Source organism: Periplaneta americana, chromosome 6 (assembly GCF_040183065.1).
Source record: "Periplaneta americana isolate PAMFEO1 chromosome 6, P.americana_PAMFEO1_priV1, whole genome shotgun sequence".
In the NCBI taxonomy this organism is placed as follows: domain Eukaryota; kingdom Metazoa; phylum Arthropoda; class Insecta; order Blattodea; family Blattidae; genus Periplaneta; species Periplaneta americana.
The window spans coordinates 59022188-59036005 of NC_091122.1; the positions used below are offsets into that span (position 1 = coordinate 59022188).

The 13818-nt window shown below is 36.2% G+C and overlaps 1 protein-coding gene across 1 annotated transcript in view; it reads right to left on the reverse strand.

The window, feature by feature from the left end:
• Positions 1-3385: 3385 nt before the first annotated feature.
• Cog4 (conserved oligomeric Golgi complex subunit 4) overlaps positions 3386-13818 on the reverse strand; it is a 39357-nt gene continuing 28924 nt past the window's right edge. The window contains exon 12 of the mRNA XM_069828128.1: positions 3386-13293. Coding sequence (XP_069684229.1) covers positions 13251-13293 — 43 coding nt within the window. The 3' untranslated portion in view covers positions 3386-13250. The remainder of the gene's footprint in view (positions 13294-13818) is intronic.

Sequence of the window (13818 nt, forward strand, 5' to 3'; positions counted from 1 at the left end):
TGTTTTGTTTGTTACTATACCATATTTTGGAACGGAGGGAGTATTAAATGTCATAAGTAAAAGAACTGCCTCTGACTGAGGTTCTGGCTCATATGTACAGTCTTAGAAAAAAGTTTTGTCACACAGATACTTTTATGGGTCCCAGAAAGAAGGCGGTACGCATGATCAGACATACAACGAAACAAAACTAATTTTTTTACCTCAACCAGTCCTCCTCTTGTGAACCAGATCGCTCATCCTCTGATCATGCGCTCTGCCTTCTTTCTGGGACTTATAAAGTATCTGTGCAACAAAACTTTTTTTAAGACTGTACATCTATTACCAAGCAGTACATTTCACTTGACGATATTTGTCAGAGGAAGAACAATTGTTTGTAATACATCTGAAGCCTGATTAGTGTAATATGTATCTAGTCAGTGATGTATGTAATGGAGATGAGAAGGAACTGGCTACCCTACCCCCATTATCCCCTGGCTTAGTTGCCTCACAAGTGATGCCTTATTGGTGTCACTTATGAGGTTCAAACCTGTCTTCGGACAGTTGACTAAACAAAAAGTAAAAGAATTGGATTATTATTTCAATATTAGACTGTCAGTAAACACATTTACAGAAGAGACCATCAGCTACAATCAGGGTGCAGTTTTTTTAAAACAAAAATGATATTACAAGAAAAATGTTGTAATGAGAAAATAATGTCACATGCTGCAATTCAAAAGTATGTGATGGAAACAGAACTGATAAGCAAGTTTCCTAATCAACCTAATACTTGGCTAGAATTATTCGTAAGATATCCCAATGTAGTGTTATTTTCTCACTGAAAATAATAATAATACACTTAATGAGAAACAAAATAGAACTACAGCTTGATTTAGGGATTTTGGCCCTTGCAAAAAATAAGTAGATAGATTAAGAGCCACTTACTCATCACTACTAGCGGGCTGGGTCACACAGGTCAGACTGCACAGTCATAACATCAAACACTTCCTTCTTATCATGTTGCGGTACACTCCATCTTAAAACACAATATTCTTCCACACGTCCCGTTACTAACCACTATGTCTGTTGACTAACCAATGTCATGATTACATTTTCTTGACTTTGAGTGTCCTTCAGCTACGAGCATAGATAGTTTCGATTCTTCCTCTTCTGCTTCTATATACATTTGTGATTAAATTTCTTTCTTATGACGCAACACACAGCTCGCTCACTAGCGAAACGAGCAAGGACAGGGGCCAAGATCGTTGAATCGAGCTGTACATACATAGATTTGATAGTGATGTGCCTAACTCATACAACAATCAATTAAACAAAATCATTAATAAACAGAAATGCTACCAGAAATAAAACGTGTTTAGCAAATAAAATCTTAATAATTTATATTAACAGTAAGAATCGCACTAAATTCACTGGATGAAAGGACATCTGTCAAGATGTGTAAAAAACACTGCAATATTGTACGAAAATTCTTTAATGTAGCAGACCCACTATGAAACATACAAATTTACAGTGAAAATATTACAATCAAGAAACAGCAATAATAACGTCTTCATTCACCAAACACGAATTTAGGCCATAAGTCGGTCTCTGCTAGACAGCAATAATAACAAAGAATGAATATATACGACAATGCACGTAAATATGCGTATCTCTTCATTAGCACATACTGTGGGATTTCTATTGTCTGAGCACCAGCTCTGAAACCGTGCAGTATTAAGAAGTGGGGAGTGGGGGGACGTGACTCAGCATGACCATCTAGAGAAAGTGTGTTCCCTCCATAGTACAAACATTAGCTCTCGAGTCTTATGCCATTACCCATTTATTGTTTCCACGCCACATTCCTGCAGCTGTGTATATTTTTAGCCTAGTATAGTACAGTCTTATGTCATCACCCCCTTATCGGTTCCACCGGGGCCTGATTTACAATTTCAGAGGTCCAGAGCTTAATTTTCTTTATGAGACTCTTTCTTTTCATATATGATAAATAGGCCTATCTTATTTTATTTAAATTCTGTCACCTATCTCCTTTCACCATGTATTTATTTCACAGAGGTTTTTATTAATTCTCTATTTTGAAAAGAATGGTTAAAAATAAAGTGGTTCCATAAGGTATCAGTGATTATGTGTGGCCATAAGGCAGGTCAGAGCTGATTGCATTGGTTGTAGTACTGGCACTATCCTAGTTTCCTCTAGTGCAGTAATTCAGGAGTTTGAAAGGAATATTCATTTTTCCTAAATTATGACTTAGGATTATACAAAAAAAAAAAAAAAAAAACCCTTGGCTCTCCAAAATTTAGTAGCTGTGGTGAACTGTTGTCTTTGTATGCCAAAATCTTCGTTAATCTGTGTTAAAACATTCTTAACTTTTTACAACTGGAGGTCTCTGTGAGTAAAGGAGTTACTGCTAGTAACATATGAACAAACATACTTGCTCAATGATCAGCATTGCTTTTCCTGTTGTTGAATTTCAATAGCTTTCCATTTTCTTTTATTGGCTCCTAACTAAAATTTGCTTGGGAATTCCATTTTTAATTATGAACATTTCTACAAAAACACTTTAACATTACCACTACACACTGATAATGGTCCTATGCCAACAGAAATTATATAAGCTGCAAGGAACACAAGCACTAGGAACTTGGTTTAACATTCAATACAGTGAGAACTGACAGTGTTGTTGACTTTGGCTGCTGAATTCATTATTAATTATTTAAATAGGCCTACTGTTACAATTTGAATAAACTGTACATGACAGCCAACTTTTACAAGTTGAGCACATTAAACTCTGCAATGAACTTATGACTCTACACTTAAAACAATAAAGTGATTTTTTTTTTTTTTTTGTAACATAATATTTCCTCAATTCTGATTTTCAGTTGGCAGAGTTGTTATCTATTTCATTTTGCATAATTCATTTAAAAAAGGTTTGTTCCTGGATTTTGAGGCCCCCAGAATCATGAGGCCCTAAGCAGAGGCACCATAGGCTCCTGCCTAAATCAGGCCCTGGATTCCATGCCGCATTCCTGCTGTGGTTTCAGAGCTGGCACTCAGAAATAGTTGCGTGAGATACACATATCATTACGCACCAAAGTCAATTGTTTCAGTGGATTGTAATATAATTCTGAGGACCAGACAATGACGATGATTATGATTCTGAGAGAGGAAGAGGGAGGGGTACGGGGAGAGGGCGCAAAAGGAAGAGAACGATGATGGCAATATTCTGGTAACAATAAATTGTGAGAAATTTTCTGCTAGTGAGAAACTGAGTATATTACTAGGTACTTTTGTAAGATGTGAATGAGGATGGGGATGTATGAGGAGAGGATTGAGGAAGCGAAGGTGGCGAAGGAGGAGGATGATAATGGCGACAACAACAGAAAGGCTAGGCTGTATATTAAAAACAGACGTTTATTCATGGAAGAGATATAAATCATTATAACAATAAAAACATTTCAGAAGTCGTCTGTCTTGAAAGCTACACTGAATTTCAATGTGAGATGACAAAATCACATAACTTACATAGAACAATATATTATTTATTTATAATCATACAATAACTGGCATGAAGACCTATGTCTCCTCTAACAGATGAGCACAACATTACTAATGCTTATTGCAGCTCCAAAGAGATCAAAGATTTTTTTCATGGCTGGCATCAATAGAATTGGTATTTTCCGGGCTAGAGGGCCGTGGTCTGTCGGTAATACAACCAAACGTTCCGTCCACTACTCCAGTGGACATCTTCAGTGATGTGGTACACATGAGCGGAGAGATCCTGCTGTGTGTATCAAGGACGACTGGTACTACGTCGATATTTAAGGTGTGGGAGGATTGTGGCTTCTTGTTGTCGCTGCAGTCCGCACCAGTGGCTTCGGTGTTCTGATTGGTTGTCATAGTGTCCAGTTGTCGGAGAAAGAGTTTGATGTGTGTGCTTCTGAGGACTGGATACCAAGCTTTGTTGACCTTGAGTCCTTCCTCCTTACGGCCAAAGTTGTTTTTGTGTTTATTCAACAGCCTCCTGTTGTAACCTGGCATGGAAGTGTGGCGTACTGCTTAGGATGTTGGTGTCCTCGAACTTGATGTTGTGATCCACATCTTTAAAAGCATGCTCGGCTACAGCTGACTTGTCCACATGACCTAGACGGCAGTTCCTTCTATCCTCGGTGATTCGGGTCTTGAAGCTACGCTGTGTTGTACCTATTACACTGACTCACAGGAACAAGGGATTCTGTATACTCCAGCTGATGAAAATCGGTTACGTTTGTCCTTGGCCGACCGTAAGCAGTTGCGAGTCTGTCTAGTAGATATGAAATTGTCTCCACGTTGTGTTGTAGTATCTTGCCTCCAGAGTAGTGGATGAAACATTTGGATGTATTACCAACAGACAACGGCCCTCTAGCCTGGAAAATACCAATTCTAAAGATATTTTTCTTTTAATTTTTGGAATTAAATAAACTACAACCTATATCTGGGCAAATTTACAATTATTATTTATTACTGTATCTCAAGTAAGTTGAGAGGGATTCAATCCATGACATCATTCCCCCCACCACAGCTAACCTTGTTGATATTTTACAGCACCTCTCAAATTAACTGAGATTAATTATAGCATGTTATGATTTACCTGACTCAGAAATCGAATGACAGCTGTTGTTTATGTCTGCATTGATATGAAAGAAATGTTTTGTCGCAAATAAAATTTATTAATGTGACTGTTTATTGGTCCATCCTTGATCTTGGCATTATTAATCAGCTGTTACCACACTGACTGGATTAGCTTAGCTTGGCTTGGCTTCTCTAGGGCCAGATCTGGGATGGATCCTTGTACTGAAGTTTACTTCGGCTAATTAAGGAACTTTTTTTCAAATGCCGATAACTACAGTTTTTGTGAAAATTGAGATTTTTATGTTTTTGTATAGTTTCAACAGATACAATGTTTTCTTTCTTTACAACTGAAAGTACAGATACTATGTCCTAATGATGCTGGATTCGACATTTATATAACGAAAAAAAAAAAAAAAACTTTAAAATAATTGATATCTATAACTGAAACTCGATTAATATATTTCAGTATTATTTGTATTTAACCTGGTAATAATGAACAGTTTGACTCATAGACATTTTGTTTTTGCAGTATTAACTTCCCATGAATGTACGAGAAGATTCGAAGAGAACGGCAGTTATGTAGACTTTCGGCTCCCTCTTACTACCATTAATGCACAACACAATGTCAATACGGCAGTTGCTGTCGTCTGCAATACAACAAACTTTTCTGCTGATTTTCGAGTTCGTCATTTTTTCCAGTTATTATATGCTTATTTAAGTTGTGTTAACTCTCACTAGTGGTTTTATATTTTATTTTATCCGTCTAAGTATTTATTTTATTATTGTAAATATTTTTGTTTTATCACTATTATTATTATTATTATTATTATTATTATTATTATTATTATTATTATTATTATTATTAATGAATTATTTTGTATTACAATCTTTGTATCATTTGTCACGGTTATCCTATTATTATTATTATTATTATTATTATTATTATTATTATTATTATTTATATCATCAGCATTATTATTTGAACCCTGTAAAATTTATGTAGACTACTGGACTGTACCCGAGCACGAGCATATGCTCATTAAGGGTATCTATTCATATGTATTCAATTCAAATATAAATTGTAAAATGTAAATTGTAAATTACAATTTTCAAATGTATACGAAAAAATTAAATATATCAAATCTTCAGTTCAGCTAGATATCAGATTTTGAAAAAAACGCTCCTCAATTGTACGCCTTATATATGCAACGATTGTCCCAAGTCCGACAGGTGGAAGGTGGCATTCGTGAATCCGATGCTAACAGATGGGCCATCCTAACTCAGCCCTGGTTCAATGGATTCATTATGATTGATTTAATATTCTACAAAGGAAGAGGACTAAGTATCTGGTGCTGCCATCATCAGGAAACACATACCACTAGCAACGGACATACTAATCTCACGACCACTACAATCACAGACTACACCCAGCGACACAAAGCTATCATGGAAATTAGACATGGAGAAACTAACGACATGCAGGGCTGGGCAGTATTTGAAATACATGTATTTGGAATACGTATTTGAAATACATTTGTATTTTGTAATTTGTAAGGATTTTCGAAAGTATTTTGTATTTAAATACATTAAATTGATGTATTTTGTATTTCAAATACTTAAAATACTCTTTTTTCTTCTTGTCCTTCAAGTTTTGGATTTGGATTTGAAGAATGAACTTTTGTCTTATTTGCCTATCCATTTCAGATCTGCTAGTTTTCTTGCCACAACTGATTCCCTTAATGCCATAAAGAAATCTCCAACAACATCAAGGATCCATCACCCAACACTTGCTAAATGTTCAGCATTATGGAATGCGTCTAGGAGACCCAAATCCTCAGAAATTATATCAGGTATCTTGAAATATCATGAAAGTTTCCTTGCCCAACTCGATGAATTTCTCTTTATGACTCAGTCTCTCAAATATTGCATTCAAACATGATATAAACAAGTGTAACAGAGAACTGCTCAGCTGGTTTCACACACATATTTTGTGTCCTCTTCTTATCATTTGGTGAGGCAGTGTCAGATAGCCATCTCATCTTCAATGGCAAAGGGACAACCCTGTGCACTCTAGAGAATTATCCAACAGTGAAACAAGCTTTTATAAAGTATAATACAAGTCTGTGTACCTCTGCACCTGTAGAAAGACTGTTCTGTTTTGGAGGATTTATTCATTCACAAGCAAGGGGATTCTTATCTGATAAAGTTCTTGAGAAAGTGTTTTTTTTATTTTTTTTTTTTTTTAAGGAAGCAGTAATTATTTATATGTAGCATAATTTCATTGCTGACTGGGAAAAGGAAGAATGTTCAATTTCAGTGTTTATATAAAATTTCGAGGTAAAGATACTTTTAATGTTAATATAATATTTTAGATTTTCAGTAATATTCTTATTTCTTTAGGCCTATATATTGTATCGAGTATTTCAAATAAAAATATAGTTTGAGTATTTGAAATACAAATGTATTTTGGTTAATTTTTTTTAAGCATTTTGTATTTGTATTTCAAATACAATTTTTTGAAGTATTTTGTATTTGTATTTCAAATACTTGGATATCAGTATTTTGACCAGCCCTGACGACATGGAATACCGCAAAAGCAGAAGAGCTTGTCATGGAAGGAAAAACACATGAAGCCCTCGAACTCACCACGAAAATGATACTAGGTGCAGCCATGAAAAAACCAAACAGAATAGCACAAAGGTGGTTTGATTTAGAGTGCTATAAAATGAGAAAAGAAACTCTAGCAGCACTACACAGGGTAAGGACAACACAAAAGAGAGGGAACACCAGATATATGCACACTACAGAAAGGAATAGAAGCTGCTTCTACGAAGGAAGAAAGATAGGTAGCTTCACAGAACAAGAGGCCAAGAAGATGGCCGAATGGAATGACCATTTCATAGCACTGAGGAGAAAATCAGTTACAAGAGCCAAAGAAATACCAATGGATAAATGGGAGTCACACTTTCAAAATCTACTAAACAGAAACAACATAGACATTGCTTGCACCAGGAACAGAGAGGAAGCAGAAGAAACGATAACAAGGCACAAAAATGGCATCAAAATCACGACAACCCCAGAGGAAATGGAGGACATTATACGAAAGGCAAAAAATAAAAAAGCACCAGGCTCGGATCAAATCTGCACAGAACACATCAAAGAGTCCCTCAGTACACTACAAAGATTCGTAACCTTCTGAGGAACAGAGAATTTGATATTTGGTGTCGTCATCCACAGAAAGGGAAAGGCGTAATGTTATTTAAACAATATCCTAGTGCCAAGAAATGGATTTGTAAACACGAAGGACTCTCCAACAGCGAATGGCGCGATGGCATTAAAATGGTTGGAAATGTTGCTGCGGTACGTGCTGTGCCGGGAAGATCTCAGGACAACCGTTGTAGGCATTGCCACAACGAGGTTGAAACTCTTGCACACGTCCTGGGATCCTGTCCGCATAGCGAAGGTCTGCGAAACGCTAGACACCACCAAGTACGATCAATTATAGCCAATGCCCTTAAAGATGCCGATTACAATACCTTTGAAGAAGTACATGGTCTCTCCGTCACTGGCAGTACACGGCGCATAGATATAATAGCTTTCAAGGAATCTACAAGATCTGGATTCATAATTGATCCCACTGTGCGTTTCGAAACGAATGAGGAACAGCCAGCAGAAGTGGATAAGGAAAAAAAGAATATCGACAATCCTACCATTCCATATTACCTCCAAAAGTTCCAGCTAGAAGAGCTTGAAGTAATCGGACTTCTGGTTGGAGCAAGAGGTACCGCTACTCTCTTCATGAAAGATGTGTTTAAGAGGCTTGGAATACCTACATCTATTATTCTGATTGTAACTTTAGCTGCATTGAAAGGATAAATTGCTCTCCTGAAGCATCACCTATATTCGAAATGAAACCAAGTTCATTAGCATTCTTTACTTTTTTGTAACACTTGCCTCTCTAAAACTAGGTATATTTCCACCAGTCACAAAATTTATTTGCAGCTATGTTCTTGTAGGAGTTTCATTGTCAAAACAAAATTAATGGTTCACTGAACTTGTAAACATTTATATGGTTAAGTACTCTTTGTCCCTTGTGGCAGCTCACGAATAGTGAGAAGATTTCTAAATTTCTTATAGACCAATATCTTCAACAGATGCTTAACCTCAGGTATACCAAACAGCTGGAGGAGATCTATCGTTAAAGTGCTTTACAAAGGAAAGGATAACACAAGTGACCCCAACACTTACAGAGGTGTGGCACTCGAAAACAACTTCTTCAAGCTATATATGAAGATAGTTACGAACAGGCTGGAAGCAGAAGTTACAATTCCTGATTGGATTCACTCGAGGCAGAAACACACTACAGGCCATCAGGTATCTAATGGGCGAAATAGAAGAAGTCCTACGTAAACCCAAAGGGAAATATTTTACTGTGTTCATAGACTACACCAAGGCATTCGACTTCCTGAACAGAAAACTAGTGATCCAAAAATAAAAAAACATGATCGGCATAGAACACCCATTCATCAACATAACAGAAGACGCTCTCCAATACAACTACATCAAAGACCATCACACAGACAAATGGAGTCCTATAGGGCGATTCCATAAGCCATATAAAGGAAAGGATGACACAAGTGACCCCAATGCTTACAGAGGTGTGGCACTCGAAAACAACCTCTTCAAGCTATATATGAAGATAGTTACGAATAGGCTGGAAGCAGAAGTCACAATTCCTGAATGCCAATTTGGATTCACTCGAGGCAGAAACACACTACAGGCCATCAGGTACCTAATGGGCGAAATAGAAGAAGCCCTACGTAAACCCAAAGGGAAAAATATTTTACTGTGTTCATAGACTACACCAAGGCATTCGACTCCCTGAACAGAAAACTAGTGATCCAAAAAATAAAGAACATGATCGGCATACAACATCCCTCGTCAACATAATAGAAGATGCTCTCCAATACAACTACATCGAAACAGACGATGGAGTCAGCAGATCAAAGACCATCACACAGACAAATGGAGTCCTACAGGGCGACCCCATAAGCCCGCTACTGTTTAACATAATGACGGCAAATATTGTGAAGATACTCGAAAGAAAGACTTCAACCGCATTAATCATGTATGCAGACGACATGCCTTAGGATCTCCTAACCGAGAAGAGCTACAGGAAACCCTACTGGAACTAGATAGATGGGCAGAGGTAAGCCAACTGAGCATCAACATGCAAAAGACCTGCCTGATGACATTCAGAAAGGGAGGGAGAACTTCACCAAAGGACATCGTGATGCTACAAAGCGAGCCCTTAACAGTCAACAGATTCAAATATTTAGGTGTAATCCTACAAACAACAGGGAACTCGTTCAGTTGCCACATCCGGGAGAGGACAGCAGAGGCCACAAAAGGATGAAGAATAACTAATACCCATTCGGGTGATCCTTTGATCATATAGAATCGTAGAGTGTATTGTGAAGAACGGGTAGAAGCCAGCGTGTGCGTTACATATTCTGCGTTTTATCCCTGATATCTGGAGTTTTATATAGTTCAAAGTGTGTATGTTAAATAACAGAGTTCTGTATAACATTCTATGTACTTAATAATGCCTCCCGTTTCGCTCTAAATTAGGAAGTTCTAATAAAACATTACAGTCAAACTCAGATGAAAACGTTTCTTTGAAGTAGAATGGAGGAAGAACTTCTAACGGCCTTAGCAATGCTATCCATTGAAAAATCCATGGTTACGGAATGTGTGGATTTGAGAGAGTGATCAACATATTTTCAACAAAAAAGGAGAGAAGGATGGATTTTCACTACAAACATTCAAAAGCAACACCGTCCTCTTCTGAATTACTGGGTTAGGTGAGTATTTGATTCTTACAGTTTGATTTTATGTTTATTTTTTCTGAGAACGAGCTCATGTACACGAAAACGGTAATGCTACAAATTAATGTTGTAACTTATTAATGAGTACCGATATTCAATATGTGAATCCCCAACATCAAATCTCACGAGTCGCCACTGGTTCAGATGTTCCTCTTTCTCATTGCACAGCCGACTTGATCCTCACTTCACTTCTTCTTTACCGGCCTTGACAATAGTAATCTTATTCTGAAATTGGTTAGTTTCTCAATTCCACCATGAGGCGCTGTCTGCCAAGGATTGGTGTCCACAGAAGAAATACTCAATATGAACTAAAATAAATGATTAAAGAGTAATAATAACACTTATAAACAATAAATAAGAAAATATTAAGTATTATTATGTTTAGTTCTGTTAATTATGGTAAAATCGTGAGTTTAAAAGCACATAGTAACCTGTTCAGCACCTCTAGGCTAAACTGCGATGTTTGGAAGTAATCAATTGGGTAATTTTTACCATAACTTGTACTGAGGTTTATAATTTCACTCACTACACTGATACATTCCACTTGATATTGCAGATTCAAGAATCATAGTTTCAAGATTTTGCGACTCAGTGGATTATAAAGGAAATGTCATTAACTGATGCTGAGTCACTTGGAACATCTTGATCAAATAGTGAAAAACCAATATTACTAAAAGATTTGCGTTTCTTGGTTGGAGGGAGATCAGTTGTAGTAATCATTTGTCGTGGTCTTTTGATATCTGTCACTTTATACCTAGTATAATGAGAAATATTGTTGGCACAGCATTTGGTTTTAATCGTCTAAATTTTCCATTATTAGAATAATCTTCTTCCTTGAAATGTAAACTACAAATGACTGAAGATGGGGAGTTGCTGTTTGGAACAAAGTCTTGGCGTGAAATCACTTAAAGGCATTTTTCGCATCTTTCCTTATTAGTCGGAAATTCGTGGAATGATATTTTTCCTCCACTTTTTTTTTTCTATTCTACGTACACAATGATACACAACAATATGTCCATTTTGAATCATATCACAATAAATTCACTTACCAGTAGAAAGAAGCACAATATTACTAAGTATAATCGTACAAAAAACCATACACACATTCCTCAGTGATCCTTGGCAGTCAGTGCCATCTAGTGGAAATTTCATACTTTCTCGATTACAGCTTTAACACAGGGATCAAAATGAATTGTCAAGGCCGTGTACAGAGAAGCGAAACGAGCATCAAGTCGGCAGTGCTCATTGTTATCAGCTTACGTTATTTACCGCTGATAGTGCCACATGCAGACATTGTTGCCACTAATTATTGAATGACTTAAGTAGAAAGCAAACAGTAAGGTATCACAACTTAAAACTAAAGCAAGCTCTGACCTTGGTTTATTTATACAGAATTGGAGTGACAAACACGGCAAATTGTATGTGTGGTAAAATTGGAATCGCAAACCATATTTCTTTGAATGCCCCCTATATAAAATAAAAATAGACCAGTTCATAACTCACAACTATTAAATCCTTGGGATATATGGCGCTTGGAATCTAAACTCCCTACTCAATCAAAACCCAAGTATAACTGCTAGCATCTTAAATGAACATCCAATAAAATGTAAAATGAAAATCTAACATCTGGCGTGTTGGTACTACTGCATTCATCAAGCGACAAACATAGTGCTTAATTATGAAGAACCAGACATTAAAGTCAGTCGGATCTTCAGCTGACAGGACATCGATAAATAAACTGAAGTGAAGTGAAGTGAAATGAAGTGAAGTGAACTTTTTCTGCATGTCTCTCCATAATGCTACTGCACAGTTGTATTCACTTGAGTGACCATCAAAAGGGCTCTAATAGCCCTCTAATAGCCTCTTTGTGACCACTAACCTGCCTATCATAAGAACCGTTCCTTTTGTTTACACAGCTCTGAGCATAACACAACATTCAGTAAGTTGAAACACAGGACACGGCTCTACTGAGAAGAAAGAAAAAGTGTTACAAGGATAATTTTCCTATAATGCATGAATACAAAAACTTCTAATATAAATAAAGCTTTGTTTCCAGTATTTGTAAATTGTAAGTGAGGCATGGGAAAACGTGACTCAAACAAGCAAGTGTGCTTCGCAATATTAATTTAATATGATGATGTAAGCATAACATAACCTCTTGCTTGCACTGCAGCAGGAAGTATCAATGTGCTTCAACAAATGTATTGCAATGCTTACAATGCTTCACCCCTAGTATTGCGAAAATTAAGAATATAATAAGCATCTTAATATTAGTTTCGCGAATTTACACATACAATTCCGCGCACATCCACACACACAGACGCACAAAAAAAAAAGGAAAGTGTAATTTTTAGTTAACTAATTAACAAAGCTGCATCAACTGCAGAATTGAAGAAATGGCATAAAATCTTAATTTTCGGAATGAAAGCATTTGTAAAAATGTAGCCACGATATAATTGACAGTATCACTATTTACAGGAAATTCCAGCCAAGACAATAGCATTTACTAATCAAATAAATACTTTCCAAATACACCACTGTCTAAGAATCTAATTACACTTTACATTCAAATGTTTAATTGTTCAACATGTAAAATTCTATCTTTTTCTATAACATTTCTAACTCAAATACATAATACCTTGCACCGCAATTAAAAATGACGGACTATAAATACCAATTAGGTACCTGAGGGTAATTCTCACAGAGAATAAAAATAAATGGTAGCACTGTAACATATTCCAGGTTCACTGTACTCCTGTGTTACAGCTTCAGTCGTTTGATGTCATCACTTCTGAAATCAGTCCTAAAAAAAAAAGAGTAGAAAATCTTTAATGTTACAAATGTGTCTGTAAATTATTTTTCCGATGGAATAATTTATTACTGAGAACTACCTCGGGATAAACTTATGAAATACATCAGATATGAAAGGGCAACTCTAAATAAGTTTTGTTGACATACAAGAGTTAGTTTTTTTAATGAGAATTTCATAAGTACAGTAGAACCTTGTTTATCTGAACTTTGGTTAACTGAAATCCAAGTTAACAGAGAATACAGTGTAAAAAAATCCGTTCATAAGGAGAAAAGGGCAAAAATGCAACAAAAAGTGGAAAATTTACTAAAAAAAAATTACCAATAGACAATAAAAGACCGAAAAATGCAAAATAAAAGTAGGCTATATTGGTTTGTGTTGAAGTGAAACGTGTTTGTATTGCATTCTGCATTGTCTGTGATGTCTCAGAAAAAAGATGATATTTCATCAACTTCTGAGCCCTAATTACAACTATAGAGTACTACAGTGTGACAGAATCTTAAAACAAGAAATACAGGT